Source organism: Oncorhynchus keta, chromosome 28, assembly GCF_023373465.1.
Source record: "Oncorhynchus keta strain PuntledgeMale-10-30-2019 chromosome 28, Oket_V2, whole genome shotgun sequence".
Classification (NCBI taxonomy): domain Eukaryota; kingdom Metazoa; phylum Chordata; class Actinopteri; order Salmoniformes; family Salmonidae; genus Oncorhynchus; species Oncorhynchus keta.
Genome location: NC_068448.1, coordinates 78,245,704 through 78,263,203, shown reverse-complemented (window position 1 = coordinate 78,263,203; position 17,500 = coordinate 78,245,704). Strand labels below are relative to the sequence as shown.

General features: G+C 42.9%; 1 protein-coding gene and 1 long non-coding RNA gene across 10 annotated transcripts in view; one reads left to right on the top strand and one right to left on the bottom strand.

The window, feature by feature from the left end:
• The window catches only part of LOC118382809 (nuclear receptor coactivator 2-like), a 248,574-nt gene that overhangs the window by 74,165 nt on the left and 156,909 nt on the right, over positions 1 to 17,500 (top strand). The window contains exons 2-3 of the mRNA XM_052484032.1: positions 523 to 633; positions 5,914 to 6,086. Coding sequence (XP_052339992.1) covers positions 542 to 633; positions 5,914 to 6,086 — 265 coding nt within the window. The 5' untranslated portion in view covers positions 523 to 541. The remainder of the gene's footprint in view (positions 1 to 522; positions 634 to 5,913; positions 6,087 to 17,500) is intronic.
• LOC127912934 (uncharacterized) lies at positions 1,460 to 4,001 on the bottom strand. Of its 9 annotated transcripts, none has more exons than XR_008084153.1 (8): positions 3,926 to 4,001; positions 3,314 to 3,361; positions 3,077 to 3,124; positions 2,936 to 2,983; positions 2,795 to 2,890; positions 1,955 to 2,002; positions 1,532 to 1,579; positions 1,460 to 1,486 (listed from the first exon to the last, which is right to left on the bottom strand). It is a non-coding gene; the product is annotated as an uncharacterized LOC127912934 (long non-coding RNA). The 9 variants fall into 9 exon arrangements; XR_008084154.1 differs by lacking the exon at positions 3,926 to 4,001 and adding an exon at positions 3,743 to 3,818; XR_008084160.1 differs by lacking the exon at positions 3,314 to 3,361.

Below are 17,500 nucleotides of genomic sequence, written 5' to 3'. Positions count from 1 at the left end.
TTTCTCTGACATCCGGTACATGAGTGTGGTCTTTCTCTGACAGCTCCAGGTACATTAGTGTGGTCTTGATCTGACAGCTGGTACATTAGTGTGGTCTTTCTCTGACAGCTGGTACATTAGTGTGGTCTTTCTCTGACAGCCGGTACATGAGTGTGGTCTTTCTCTGACAGCTCCAGGTACATTAGTGTTGTCTTTCTCTGACAGCCGGTACATTAGTGTGGTCTTTCTCCTTGACAGCTGGTACATTAGTGTGGTCTTTCTCTGACAGCCGGTACATGAGTGTGGTCTTTCTCTGACAGCCGGTACATGAGTGTGGTCTTTCTCTGACAGCTGGTACATTAGTGTGGTCTTTATCTGACAGCTGGTACATGAGTGTGGTCTTTATCTGACAGCCGGTACATTAGTGTGGTCTTTCTCTGACAGCTCCAGGTACATTAGTGTGTTTCTCTAACCTCTCCTGGTTGGTGGATGATTGTTATGTTGTCTATATAACTGTTCTCTCTGTGTGTGTTGTCTCCACAGACGCTGATATGCAGTGAGGATGAGTGGCGTCGTTGAAAACCTCTCGGACCCTGCTGCCAGGGCCGAGTCACGGAAACGCAAAGAATGTTCCTCTGACCTACTGGGTCCCAGGTACACACGTCTTTACTACTACCACTGTACCACATTAACTACTTTACTGTGGCTTTACATTAGGCTATTGTAGGGCTGGGCGGTATACCGTATTTTATGATATACCGGTATTGGTACAGGGACCCGGTTGGGGTTGTTACTATACCTTCTATACCGGTATTGATACAGGGACCGGTTTGGGTTGTTACTATACCTTCTATACCGGTATTAATACAGGGACCGGTTTGGGTTGTTACTGTACCTTCTATACCGGTATTGATACAGGGACCGGTTTGGGTTGTTACTTTACCTTCTATACCGGTATTGATACAGGGACCGGTTTGGGTTGTTACTATACCTTCTATACCGGTATTGATACAGGGACCGGTTTGGGTTGTTACTATACCTTCTATACCGGTATTAATACAGGGACCGGTTTGGGTTGTTACTGTACCTTCTATACCGGTATTGATACAGGGACCGGTTTGGGTTACTTTACCTTCTATACCGGTATTGATACAGGGACTGGTTTGGGTTACTTTACCTTCTATACCGGTATTGATACAGGGAGCGGTTTGGGTTGTTACTTTACCTTCTATACCGGTATTGATACAGGGACCGGTTTGGGTTACTTTACCTTCTATACCGGTATTGATACAGGGACCGGTTTGGGTTGTTACTTTACCTTCTATACCGGTATTGATACAGGGACCGGTTTGGGTTGTTACTTTACCTTCTATACCGGTATTGATACAGGGACCGGTTTGGGTTACTTTACCTTCTATACCGGTATTGATACAGGGACCGGTTTGGGTTGTTACTATACCTTCTATACCGGTATTGATACAGGGACCGGTTTGGGTTGTTACTTTACCTTCTATACCGGTATTGATACGGGGACTGGTTTGGGTTACTTTACCTTCTATACCGGTATTGATACAGGGACCGGTTTGGGTTGTTACTTTACCTTCTATACCGGTATTGATACAGGGAGCGATTTGGGTTGTTACTTTACCTTCTATACCGGTATTGATACAGGGACCGGTTTGGGTTACTTTACCTTCTATACCGGTATTTATACAGGGACCGGTTTGGGTTGTTACTTTACCTTCTATACCGGTATTGATACAGGGACCGGTTTGGGTTACTTTACCTTCTATACCGGTATTGATACAGGGACCGGTTTGGGTTGTTACTATACCTTCTATACCGGTATTGATACAGGGACCGGTTTGGGTTGTTACTTTACCTTCTATACCGGTATTGATACAGGGACCGGTTTGGGTTGTTACTTTACCTTCTATACCGGTATTGATACAGGGACCGGTTTGGGTTACTTTACCTTCTATACCGGTATTGATACAGGGACCGGTTTGGGTTGTTACTTTACCTTCTATACCGGTATTGATACAGGGACTGGTTTGGGTTGTTACTTTACCTTCTATACCGGTATTGATACAGGGACCGGTTTGGGTTGTTACTATACCTTCTATACCAGTATTGATACAGGGACCGGTTTGGGTTGTTACTATACCTTCTATACCGGTATTGATACAGGGACCGGTTTGGGTTGTTACTATACCTTCTATACCGGTATTGATACAGGGACCGGTTTGGGTTGTTACTATACCTTCTATACCGGTATTGATACAGGGACCGGTTTGGGTTGTTACTATACCTTCTATACCAGTATTGATACAGGGACCGGTTTGGGTTACTTTACCTTCTATACCGGTATTGATACAGGGACCGGTTTGGGTTGTTACTTTACCTTCTATACCGGTATTGATACAGGGACCGGTTTGGGTTACTTTACCTTCTATACCGGTATTGATACAGGGACCGGTTTGGGTTACTTTACCTTCTATACCGGTATTGATACAGGGACCGGTTTGGGTTACTTTACCTTCTATACCGGTATTGATACAGGGACCGGTTTGGGTTGTTACTTTACCTTCTATACCGGTATTGATACAGGGACCGGTTTGGGTTACTTTACCTTCTATACCGGTATTGATACAGGGACCGGTTTGGGTTACTTTACCTTCTATACCAGTATTGATACAGGGACCGGTTTGGGTTACTTTACCTTCTATACCGGTATTGATACAGGGAGCGGTTTGGGTTGTTACTTTACCTTCTATACCGGTATTGATACAGGGACCGGTTTGGGTTACTTTACCTTCTATACCGGTATTGATACAGGGACCGGTTTGGGTTGTTACTTTACCTTCTATACCGGTATTGATACAGGGACCGGTTTGGGTTGTTACTTTACCTTCTATACCGGTATTGATACGGGGACTGGTTTGGGTTACTTTACCTTCTATACCGGTATTGATACAGGGACCGGTTTGGGTTGTTACTTTACCTTCTATACCGGTATTGATACAGGGAGCGATTTGGGTTGTTACTTTACCTTCTATACCGGTATTGATACAGGGACCGGTTTGGGTTACTTTACCTTCTATACCGGTATTGATACAGGGACCGGTTTGGGTTGTTACTTTACCTTCTATACCGGTATTGGTACAGGGACCGGTTTGGGTTGTTACTTTACCTTCTATACCGGTATTGATACAGGGACCGGTTTGGGTTGTTACTTTACCTTCTATACCGGTATTGATACAGGGACCGGTTTGGGTTACTTTACCTTCTATACCGGTATTGATACAGGGACCGGTTTGGGTTGTTACTATACCTTCTATACCGGTATTGATACAGGGACCGGTTTGGGTTGTTACTTTACCTTCTATACCGGTATTGATACAGGGACTGGTTTGGGTTGTTACTTTACCTTCTATACCGGTATTGATACAGGGACCGGTTTGGGTTGTTACTATACCTTCTATACCGGTATTGATACAGGGACCGGTTTGGGTTGTTACTATACCTTCTATACCAGTATTGATACAGGGACCGGTTTGGGTTGTTACTATACCTTCTATACCGGTATTGATACAGGGACCGGTTTGGGTTGTTACTATACCTTCTATACCGGTATTGATACAGGGACCGGTTTGGGTTGTTACTATACCTTCTATACCGGTATTGATACAGGGACCGGTTTGGGTTGTTACTATACCTTCTATACCAGTATTGATACAGGGACCGGTTTGGGTTACTTTACCTTCTATACCGGTATTGATACAGGGACCGGTTTGGGTTGTTACTTTACCTTCTATACCGGTATTGATACAGGGACCGGTTTGGGTTACTTTACCTTCTATACCGGTATTGATACAGGGACCGGTTTGGGTTACTTTACCTTCTATACCGGTATTGATACAGGGACCGGTTTGGGTTACTTTACCTTCTATACCGGTATTGATACAGGGACCGGTTTGGGTTGTTACTTTACCTTCTATACCGGTATTGATACAGGGACCGGTTTGGGTTACTTTACCTTCTATACCGGTATTGATACAGGGACCGGTTTGGGTTACTTTACCTTCTATACCAGTATTGATACAGGGACCGGTTTGGGTTACTTTACCTTCTATACCAGTATTGATACAGGGACCGGTTTGGGTTACTTTACCTTCTATACCAGTATTGATACAGGGACCGGTTTGGGTTGTTACTTTACCTTCTATACCGGTATTGATACAGGGACCGGTTTGGGTTACTTTACCTTCTATACCGGTATTGATACAGGGACTGGTTTGGGTTGTTACTTTACCTTCTATACCGGTATTGGTACAGGGACCGGTTTGGGTTGTTACTTTACCTTCTATACCGGTATTGATACAGGGACCGGTTTGGGTTGTTACTTTACCTTCTATACCGGTATTGATACAGGGACCGGTTTGGGTTACTTTACCTTCTATACCAGTATTGATACAGGGACCGGTTTGGGTTGTTACTTTACCTTCTATACCGGTATTGATACAGGGACCGGTTTGGGTTGTTACTTTACCTTCTATACCGGTATTGATACAGGGACCGGTTTGGGTTACTTTACCTTCTATACCGGTATTGATACAGGGACCGGTTTGGGTTGTTACTATACCTTCTATACCGGTATTGATACAGGGACCGGTTTGGGTTACTTTACCTTCTATACCGGTATTGATACAGGGACCGGTTTGGGTTACTGTATCTTCTATACCGGTATTGATACAGGGACCGGTTTGGGTTACTTTACCTTCTATACCGGTATTGATACAGGGACCGGTTTGGGTTGTTACTATACCTTCTATACCGGTATTGATACAGGGACCGGTTTGGGTTACTTTACCTTCTATACCGGTATTTGAATGTTTGGTTTGTTAAATGTAATACACTTTTTTGTTTTGTGTCATGTCAATATTTATTGTTTACCTCCCTACTTGAGTCATCTCTCTCTCCGGCTCTTTCTCTCCGTGACACATTCCACACAGACCTCGCCACGCCCCCTGTCACTCGAAGGAGCACAGTTGACGCTCCTCAACCACGAGACACTTTGCGTTTAGTCCGCGTGGTCAATGCAGCACATGCAACAATGCTGATGACAACAATGCTGTTTTCACTTTGCTTCGTAATATAAATCCACTAGCGTTCTATAATGACACTATTAGTTTGTGTTTCTTAGATCAGCTAGGTGTATCTTTTCTTAGCATGTTGCCCTCAATCTTGTGAGATGCTAATTGTTAGCCACTAATGCTAATAGCTAGCGAGCTCATAAAATGTGCTGAGTCAGAACAAACGTCGCTAGCTAATACTGCCTGATAAAGCACTGATGGTGTAGACCTAAATCAGCATGTTGTTTGTGCAACAGTATCTTCTAATTCAGAGGAAAAATGCAAAGCAAGAATATATGAAGTAGCTAAGAGAAAACTTGCAATGTAGCCAAAGCTTATAGGGTCCCCTAGGAAACCCTTATCAACACTTTAGTTCCTACCCTGTCACAATAACTCCTCCCCTGTCATTTTAATTCATTGTATTCTCAAACACTGTATTCAAAGTGCCCACTATTATATTCTAACTATAGAATTAGAATAGTCATTATATTTCCATGATTCCAACAGTTTTGCTCTAATTTGAGAGTCAAATCACAATTGTAACATTTGGTTAAAAATAAGTCCTATATTATGTGCCCATATCGTGCAGCCCTACGTGGCAGTGTGGACATTATCTCTACTGAGCAGTGGTGTAAAGTACTTGAGTAAAATTACTTTCAAGTACAACTTAAGTTTTTCTCTTTTCTTTTCTGTTATATTACATCATGGAACACGTCTCACACTGCCCTTCTCTTTACCCCCCTCCCTGTCTCCTCAGCCTCAGCCATGTCTCATGCTGCCCCCCTCCCTGTCTCCTCAGCCTCAAACGAAGCATTGAGAAGAGAAACCGTGAGCATGAGAACAAGTACACCGAGGAGCTGGCAGAGCTGATCTTCGCCAACCTCAACGACATCGATAACTTCAACGTCAAGCCTGACAAATGTGCTGTCCTGAAGGAGACTGTCAAACAGATACGACAGATCAAGGAGCAAGGTACAATACACTGGTACAACACTACAATACACTGGTACAACACTACAATACACTGGTACAACACTACAATACACTGGTACAACACTACAATACACTGGTACAACACTACAATACACTGGTACAACACTACAATACACTGGTACAGCACTACAATACACTGGTACAACACTACACTACACTGGTACAACACTACAATGCACTGGTACAGCACTACAATACACTGGTACAACACTACACTACACTACACTACACTGGTACAGCACTACAATACACTGGTACAGCACTACAATAAACTGGTACAGCACTACACTACACTACACTACACTGGTACAGCACTACAATACACTGGTACAGCACTACAATACACTGGTACAGCACTACAATACACTGGTACAGCACTACACTACACTACACTACACTGGTACAGCACTACAATACACTGGTACAGCACTACAATACACTGGTACAGCACTACAATAAACTGGTACAGCACTACAATACACTGGTACAGCACTACAATAAACTGGTACTGCACTACAATAAAATACAATACACTGGTACAACACTACAATACACTGGTACAGCACTACAATACACTGGTACAGCACTACAATACACTGGTACAACACTACAATACACTGGTACAGCACTACAATACACTGGTACAGCACTACACTGCACTGGTACAACACTACAATACACTGGTACAACACTACAATACAATGGTACAACACTACAATACACTGGTACAGCACTACAATACACTGGTACAACACTGCACTACAATACACTGGTACAACACTGCACTACAATACACTGGTACAACACTACAATACACTGGTACAACACTGCACTACAATACACTGGTACAACACTACAATACACTGGTACAACACTGCACTACAATACACTGGTACAACACTACAATACACTGGTACAACACTGCACTACAATAAAATACAATACACTGGTACAGCACTACAATACACTGCACTGATACAACACTGCACTACAATACACTGGTACAACACTACAATACACTGGTACAACACTACACTACACTGGTACAACACTACAATACACTGGTACAGCACTACAATACACTGCACTACACTACACTACACTGGTACAACACTGCACTACACTACACTACACTGGTACAACACTGCACTACACTACACTACACTGGTACAACACTACAATACACTACACTACACTGGTACAACACTACAATACACTGGTACAACACTGCACTACACTACACTACACTGGTATAACACTGCACTACAATACACTGGTACAACACTACACTACACTACACTACACTGGTACAACACTGCACTACTATACACTGGTACAACACTACACTACACTGGTACAACACTGCACTACAATACACTGGTACAACACTACACTACACTACACTACACTGGTACAACACTACAATACACTGGTACAACACTGCACTACAATACACTGGTACAACACTACAATACACTGGTACAACACTACACTACACTACACTACACTGGTACAACACTACAATACACTGGTACAACACTGCACTACAATACACTGGTACAACACTACACTACACTGGTACAACACTGCACTACAATACACTGGTACAACACTACAATACACTGGTACAACACTACAATACACTGGTACAACACTACACTACACTACACTACACTGGTACAACACTACAATACACTGGTACAGCACTAGAATACACTGCACTACACTACACTACACTGGTACAACACTGCACTACACTACACTACACTACACTATTACAACACTACAATACACTGGTACAGCACTACAATACACTGGTACAACACTGCACTGCACTACACTACACTGGTACAACACTACACTACGCTACACTGGTACAACACTGCACTACAATACACTGGTACAACACTACACTACACTACACTGGTACAACACTACACTACACTACACTGGTACAACACTGCACTACAATACACTGGTACAACACTAAAATACACTGGTACAGCACTACAATACACTGGTACAACACTACACTACACTACACTACACTGGTACAACACTGCACTACAATACACTGGTACAACACTAAAATACACTGGTACAGCACTACAATACACTGGTACAACACTACACTACACTACACTACACTGGTACAACACTACACTACACTACACTGGTACAACACTGCACTACAATACACTGGTACAACACTACAATACACTGGTACAACACTACACTACACTACACTGGTACAACACTGCATTACAATACACTGGTACAACACTACAATACACTACACTACACTGGTACAACACTGCACTACAATACACTGGTACAACACTACACTACACTACACTGGTACAACACTGCACTACAATACACTGGTACAACACTACAATACACTGGTACAACACTACAATACACTGGTACAACACTACACTACACTACACTGGTACAACACTGCACTACAATACACTGGTACAACACTACAATACACTGGTACAGCACTACAATACACTGCACTACACTGCACTGCACTACACTATACTACACTGGTATAACACTGCACTACACTACACTACACTGGTACAACACTACAATACACTGGTACAACACTGCACTACACTACACTACACTATTACAACACTACAATACACTGGTACAGCACTACAATACACTGGTACAACACTACAATACACTGGTACAACACTACACTACACTACACTGGTACAACACTGCACTGCACTACACTACACTGGTACAACACTACACTACGCTACACTGGTACAACACTGCACTACAATACACTGGTACAACACTACACTACACTACACTGGTACAACACTGCACTACAATACACTGGTACAACACTAAAATACACTGGTACAACACTACAATACATTGGTACAACACTACACTACATTACACTGGTACAACACTGCACTACACTACACTACACTGGTACAACACTGCACTACACTACACTACACTGGTACAACACTACAATACACTACACTACACTGGTACAACACTACAATACACTGGTACAACACTGCACTACACTACACTACACTGGTATAACACTGCACTACAATACACTGGTACAACACTACACTACACTGGTACAACACTGCACTACAATACACTGGTACAACACTACACTACACTACACTACACTGGTACAACACTGCACTACAATACACTGGTACAACACTACAATACACTGGTACAACACTACAATACACTGGTACAACACTACACTACACTACACTACACTACACTGGTACAACACTACAATACACTGGTACAGCACTAGAATACACTGCACTACACTACACTACACTGGTACAACACTGCACTACACTACACTACACTACACTATTACAACACTACAATACACTGGTACAGCACTACAATACACTGGTACAACACTACAATACACTGGTACAACACTGCACTACACTACACTGGTACAACACTGCACTGCACTACACTACACTGGTACAACACTACACTACGCTACACTGGTACAACACTGCACTACAATACACTGGTACAACACTACACTACACTACACTGGTACAACACTACACTACACTACACTGGTACAACACTGCACTACAATACACTGGTACAACACTAAAATACACTGGTACAGCACTACAATACACTGGTACAACACTACACTACACTACACTGGTACAACACTGCACTACAATACACTGGTACAACACTAAAATACACTGGTACAGCACTACAATACACTGGTACAACACTACACTACACTACACTACACTGGTACAACACTACACTACACTACACTGGTACAACACTGCACTACAATACACTGGTACAACACTAAAATACACTGGTACAACACTACACTACACTACACTGGTACAACACTGCATTACAATACACTGGTACAACACTGCACTACAATACACTGGTACAACACTAAAATACACTGGTACAGCACTACAATACACTGGTACAACACTACACTACACTACACTACACTGGTACAACACTACACTACACTACACTGGTACAACACTGCACTACAATACACTGGTACAACACTACAATACACTGGTACAACACTACACTACACTACACTGGTACAACACTGCATTACAATACACTGGTACAACACTACAATACACTACACTACACTGGTACAACACTGCACTACAATACACTGGTACAACACTACACTACACTACACTGGTACAACACTGCACTACAATACACTGGTACAACACTACAATACACTGGTACAACACTACAATACACTGGTACAACACTACACTACACTACACTGGTACAACACTGCACTACAATACACTGGTACAACACTACAATACACTGGTACAGCACTACAATACACTGCACTACACTGCACTGCACTACACTATACTACACTGGTATAACACTGCACTACACTACACTACACTGGTACAACACTACAATACACTGGTACAACACTGCACTACACTACACTACACTATTACAACACTACAATACACTGGTACAACACTACACTACACTACACTGGTACAACACTGCACTGCACTACACTACACTGGTACAACACTACACTACGCTACACTGGTACAACACTGCACTACAATACACTGGTACAACACTACACTACACTACACTGGTACAACACTGCACTACAATACACTGGTACAACACTAAAATACACTGGTACAACACTACAATACATTGGTACAACACTACACTACATTACACTGGTACAACACTGCACTACAATACACTGGTACAACACTACAATACACTACACTGGTACAACACTGCACTACAATACACTGGTACAACACTACAATACACTGGTACAACACTACACTACATTACACTGGTACAACACTGCACTACAATACACTGGTACAACACTACAATACACTGGTACAACACTACAATACACTGGTACAACACTACACTACACTACACTACACTGGTACAACACTGCATTACAATACACTGGTACAGCACTACAATACACTGCACTACACTACACTACACTGGCACAACACTGCACTACACTACACTACACGGGTACAACACTGCACTACAATACACTGGTACAACACAACACTACACTACACTACACTACACTGGTACAACACTGCACTACAATACACTGGTACAACACTACAATACACTGGTACAACACTACAATACACTGGTACAACACTACACTACACTACACTGGTACAACACTGCACTACAATAAACTGGTACAATACACTGGTACAGCACTACAATACACTGCACTACACTACACTACACTGGTACTACACTACCCTACACTGGTACAACACTACAATACACTGGTACAGCACTACAATAAACTGGTACCACACTACAATACACTGGTACAACACTGCACTACACTACACTGGTACAACACTGCACTGCACTACACTACACTGGTACAACACTACACTACACTACACTACACTGGTACAACACTACAATACACTGGTAAAACACTACAATACACTGGTACAACACTGCACTACAATTCACTGGTACAACACTACACTACAATACACTGGTACAGCACTACAATACACTTGTACAACACTACACTACACTACACTGGTACAACACTACAATACACTGGTACAACACTGCACTACAATAAAATACAATACACTGGTACAGCACTACAATACACTGCACTGATACAACACTGCACTACAATACACTGGTACAACACTGCACTACACTACACTACACTGGTACAACACTGCACTACAATACACTGGTACAACACTACACTACACTACACTACACTGGTACAACACTGCACTACTATACACTGGTACAACACTACACTACTCTGGTACAACACTGCACTACACTACACTACACTGGTACAACACTACACTACACTACACTACACTGGTACAACACTACAATACACTGGTACAACACTGCACTACACTACACTACACTGGTACAACACTGCACTACAATACACTGGTACAACACTACACTACACTACACTACACTGGTACAACACTGCACTACTATACACTGGTACAACACTACACTACACTGGTACAACACTGCACTACTATACACTGGTACAACACTCCACTACACTGGTACAACACTGCACTACAATACACTGGTACAACACTACAATACACTGGTACAACACTACAATACACTGGTACAACACTACACTACACTACACTACACTGGTACAACACTGCACTACAATACACTGGTACAACACTACAATACACTGGTACAACACTACACTACACTACATTGGTACAACACTGCACTACAATACACTGGTACAACACTACAATACACTGGTACAGCACTACAATACACTGCACTACACTGCACTGCACTACACTACACTACACTGGTATAACACTGCACTACACTACACTACACTGCTACAACACTACAATACACTGGTACAGCACTACAATACACTGCACTACACTACACTACACTGGTACAACACTGCACTACACTACACTGGTACAACACTGCACTGCACTACACTACACTGGTACAACACTACAATACACTACACTACACTGGTACAACACTACAATACACTGGTAAAACACTACAATACACTGGTACAACACTACAATACACTGGTACAACACTACACTACACTGGTACAACACTGCACTGCACTACACTACACTGGTACAACACTACACTACGCTACACTGGTACAACACTGCACTACAATACACTGGTACAACACTACACTACACTACACTGGTACAACACTGCACTACAATACACTGGTACAACACTAAAATACACTGGTACAACACTACAATACATTGGTACAACAGTACACTACAATACACTGGTACAACACTACACTACACTACACTACACTACACTGGTACAACACTGCACTACAATACACTGGTACAACACTACAATACACTGGTACAACACTACACTACATTACACTGGTACAACACTGCACTACAATACACTGGTACAACACTACAATACACTGGTACAACACTACAATACACTGGTACAACACTACAATACACTGGTACAACACTACACTACACTACACTACACTGGTACAACACTGCATTACAATACACTGGTACAACACTACAATACACTGGTACAACACTACAATACACTGCACTACACTACACTACACTGGCACAACACTACACTACACGGGTACAACACTGCACTACAATACACTGGTACAACACTACACTACACTACACTACACTACACTGGTACAACACTGCACTACAATACACTGGTACAACACTACAATACACTGGTACAACACTACAATACACTGGTACAACACTACACTACACTACACCGGTACAACACTGCACTACAATACACTGGTACAATACACTGGTACAGCACTACAATACACTGCACTACACTACACTACACTGGTACTACACTACACTACACTGGTACAACACTACAATACACTGGTACAGCACTACAATACACTGGTACCACACTACAATACACTGGTACAACACTGCACTACACTACCCTGGTACAACACTGCACTGCACTACACTACACTGGTACAACACTACACTACACTACACTACACTGGTACAACACTACAATACACTGGTAAAACACTACAATACACTGGTACAACACTGCACTACAATACACTGGTACAACACTACACTACAATACACTGGTACTACACTACAATACACTGGTACAACACTACACTACAATACACTGGTACAACACTACACTACAATACACTGGTACAACACTACACTACACTACACTGGTACAACACTGCACTACAATACACTGGTAAAACATTACAATACACTGGTACAACACTACACTACACTACACTACACTACACTACACTACACTACACTGGTACAACACTACACTACACTACACTACACTACACTACACTACACTACACTGGTACAACACTACAATACACTGGTACATCACTACAATACACTGCACTACACTACTCTACACTACACTGGCACAACACTGCACTACACTACACTACACTGGTACAACACTGCACTACAATACACTGGTACAACACTACAATACACTGGTACAACACTACACTACACTACACTGGTACAACACTGCACTACAATACACTGGTACAATACACTGGTACAGCACTACAATACACTGCACTACACTACACTACACTGGTACTACACTACAATACACTGGTACCACACTACAATACACTGGTACAACACTGCACTACACTACACTGGTACAGCACTACAATACACTGGTACCACACTACAATACATTGGTACAACACTGCACTACACTACACTGGTACAACACTGCACTGCACTACACTACACTGGTACAACACTACACTACACTACACTACACTACACTGGTACAACACTACAATACACTGGTACTACACTACAATACACTGGTACAACACTACAATACACTGCTACAACACTGCACTACAATACACTGGTACAACACTACACTACAATACACTGGTACAACACTACACTACAATACACTGGTACAACACTACACTACAATACACTGGTACAACACTACAATACACTACACTGGTACAACACTGCACTACAATACACTGGTACAACACTACACAACACTACACTACACTGATACAACACTGCACTACAATACACTGGTACAACACTGCACTACAATACACTGGTACAACACTACACTACACTACACTGGTACAACACTGCACTACAATACACTGGTACAACACTACAATACACTGGTACAACACGACAATACACTGGTACAACACTACACTGCACTACAATACACTGGTACAACAGTACACTACAATACACTGGTACAACACTACACTACACTACACTGGTACAACACTGCACTACAATACACTGGTACAACACTACAATACACTGGTACAACACTGCAATACACTACAATACACTGGTACAACAGTACACTACAATACACTGGTACAACACTACACTACACTACACTACACTACACTGGTACAACAGTACACTACAATACACTGGTACAACACTACAATACACTGGTACAACACTACAATACACTGGTACAACAGTACACTACAATACACTGGTACAACACTACAATACACTGGTACAACACTACACTGCACTGGTACAGTGTTTGATCTCATGCTTTTCTCCGTAGCTGACAGGGAACATTGTTGTGGAGATTGTCACTTTTCCACAGAGGAGTCATATTACTGTGAAGCCCAAACTGTTTGGACGCTACAGACTGAAGTTGGCAGATCGTCTGTACCGAATTCAGACGAGACCCAAGACACTTGTGTAGATCGTAGAGCAAAACGGAGAAGACCATCTTGTTCGTGAGAGTCTCATCTTTCCATAGAGGGGCACAATAGTTTTGTAGGCCGAACCGTGCGGAAGCTACAGACGATTTTGTGAGAGGACCGATGTTCGGGACGTCTCGGGGTCTGACAAACACCAGTCTAGCTCTGTCAGCTTTCACCGCAGATGTGGAAGTGAGACATCAAATGTGTATTAGTCACATGCTTACTTACGAGCCAATGAAATGCTTACTTACGAGCCAATGAAATGCTTACTTACAGGGAATGGATTCTTAGTTACCGTAGAGCTTTAGTTTTCTCTAGGCCCTCCACTGTTATCAGTCAATTGAAACCTTGTGTGTGTGTGTGTGTGTGTGTGTGTGTGTGTGTGTGTGTGTGTGTGTGTGTGTGTGTGTGTGTGTGTGTGTGTGTGTGTGTGTGTGTGTGTGTGTGTGTAATTTTAGGTTATACAAAGTGGGCGGTGACTGGCTGAATATAGTAGTCTATAGAGTCTCTGAGTCAGACGGCAAAGTTAGCTGACTCATGATGGTTGTTTGGTGACTCACGGGCCCCTGGTTATGTAATTCTGAGTAATAGGACACGCGGCACAGCCAGAAGAGGACTGGCCACCCCTCATAGCCTGGTTCCTCTCTAGGTTTATAATCTCCACCCGGCACAGCCAGAAGAGGACTGGCCACCCCTCATAGCCTGGTTCCTCTCTAGGTTTCTTCCTAGGTTTTGGCCTTTCTATGGAGTTTTTCCTAGCCACCGTGCTTTTACACCTGCATTGCCTGCTGTTTGGGGTTTTAGGTTGGGTTTCTGTACAGCACTTTGAGATATCAGCTGATGTACGAAGGGCTTTATAAATACATTTGATTTGATTTGATTTTTCTTAAAAATGTGTTTGTTAAGTAAAAAAATAGGTTCAAGTATATAAGTAATAAAAGTAACAAGTAGTTAATTAATTAAAGAGCAGCAGTAAAATAACAATAGCGAGACTATATACAGGGGGTACCGGTACAGAGTCAATGTGGAGGCTATATACAGGGGGTACCGGTACAGAGTCAATGTGGAGGCTATATACAGGGGGTACCGGTACTGAGTCAATGTGGAGACTATATACAGGGAGTACCGGTACTGAGTCGGTGTGAAGGCTATATACAGGGGGTACCGGTACAGAGTCAATGTGAGGGGGCACCGTGCGGTAGCAGATAGAACAGTCTTTGACTCGGGTGGCTGGGGTCTTTGACAATTTTTAGGGCCTTCCTCTGACACCGCCTGTATAGAGGTCCTGGATGGCAGGAAGCTTGGTAATGTACTGGGCCGTATACACTACCCTCTGTAGTGCCTTACGGTTGGAGGGTGAGCAATTGCTGTACCAGGCAGTGATGCAACCAGTCAGGATGCCCTCGATGTTGCAGCTGTAGCACCTTTTGAGGATCTGAGGACACATGCCAAATATTTTCAGTCTCCTGAGGGGGAATATGTGTTGTTGTGCCCTCTTCACGACTGTCTTGGTGTGTTTTGACCATGTTACAGCCCCGTCGATGAGAATGGGGTCGTGGTCGGTACACCTTTTCTTGTAGTCATCAATCATCTCCTTTGTCTTGATAACGTTGAGGGACAGGTTGTTGTCCTGGCACCACACAACCAGGTCTCTGACCTCCTCCCTATAGGCTGTCTCATCATTGTCGGTGATCAGGCCTACCACTGTTGTGTCGTCAGCAAACTTAATGATAGTGTTGGAGTCGTGCATGACCATGCAGTCATGAGTGAAAAGATAGTGCAGGAGGGGACTAAGCACGCACCCCTGAGGGGCCCCAGTGTTAAGGATCAGCGTGTTGTTACCTACCATTACAACCTGGCGGCGGCCCGTCAGGAAGTCCAGTATCCAGTTGCAGAGGGAGGTGTTTAGTCCCAGGGTCCTTAGCTTATCGATGAGCTTTGAGGGCACTATGGTGTTGAACGCTAAGCTGTAGTCAATGAACAGCATTCTCACATAGATGTTCCTTTTGTCCAGGTGGGAAAGGGCAGTGTGGAA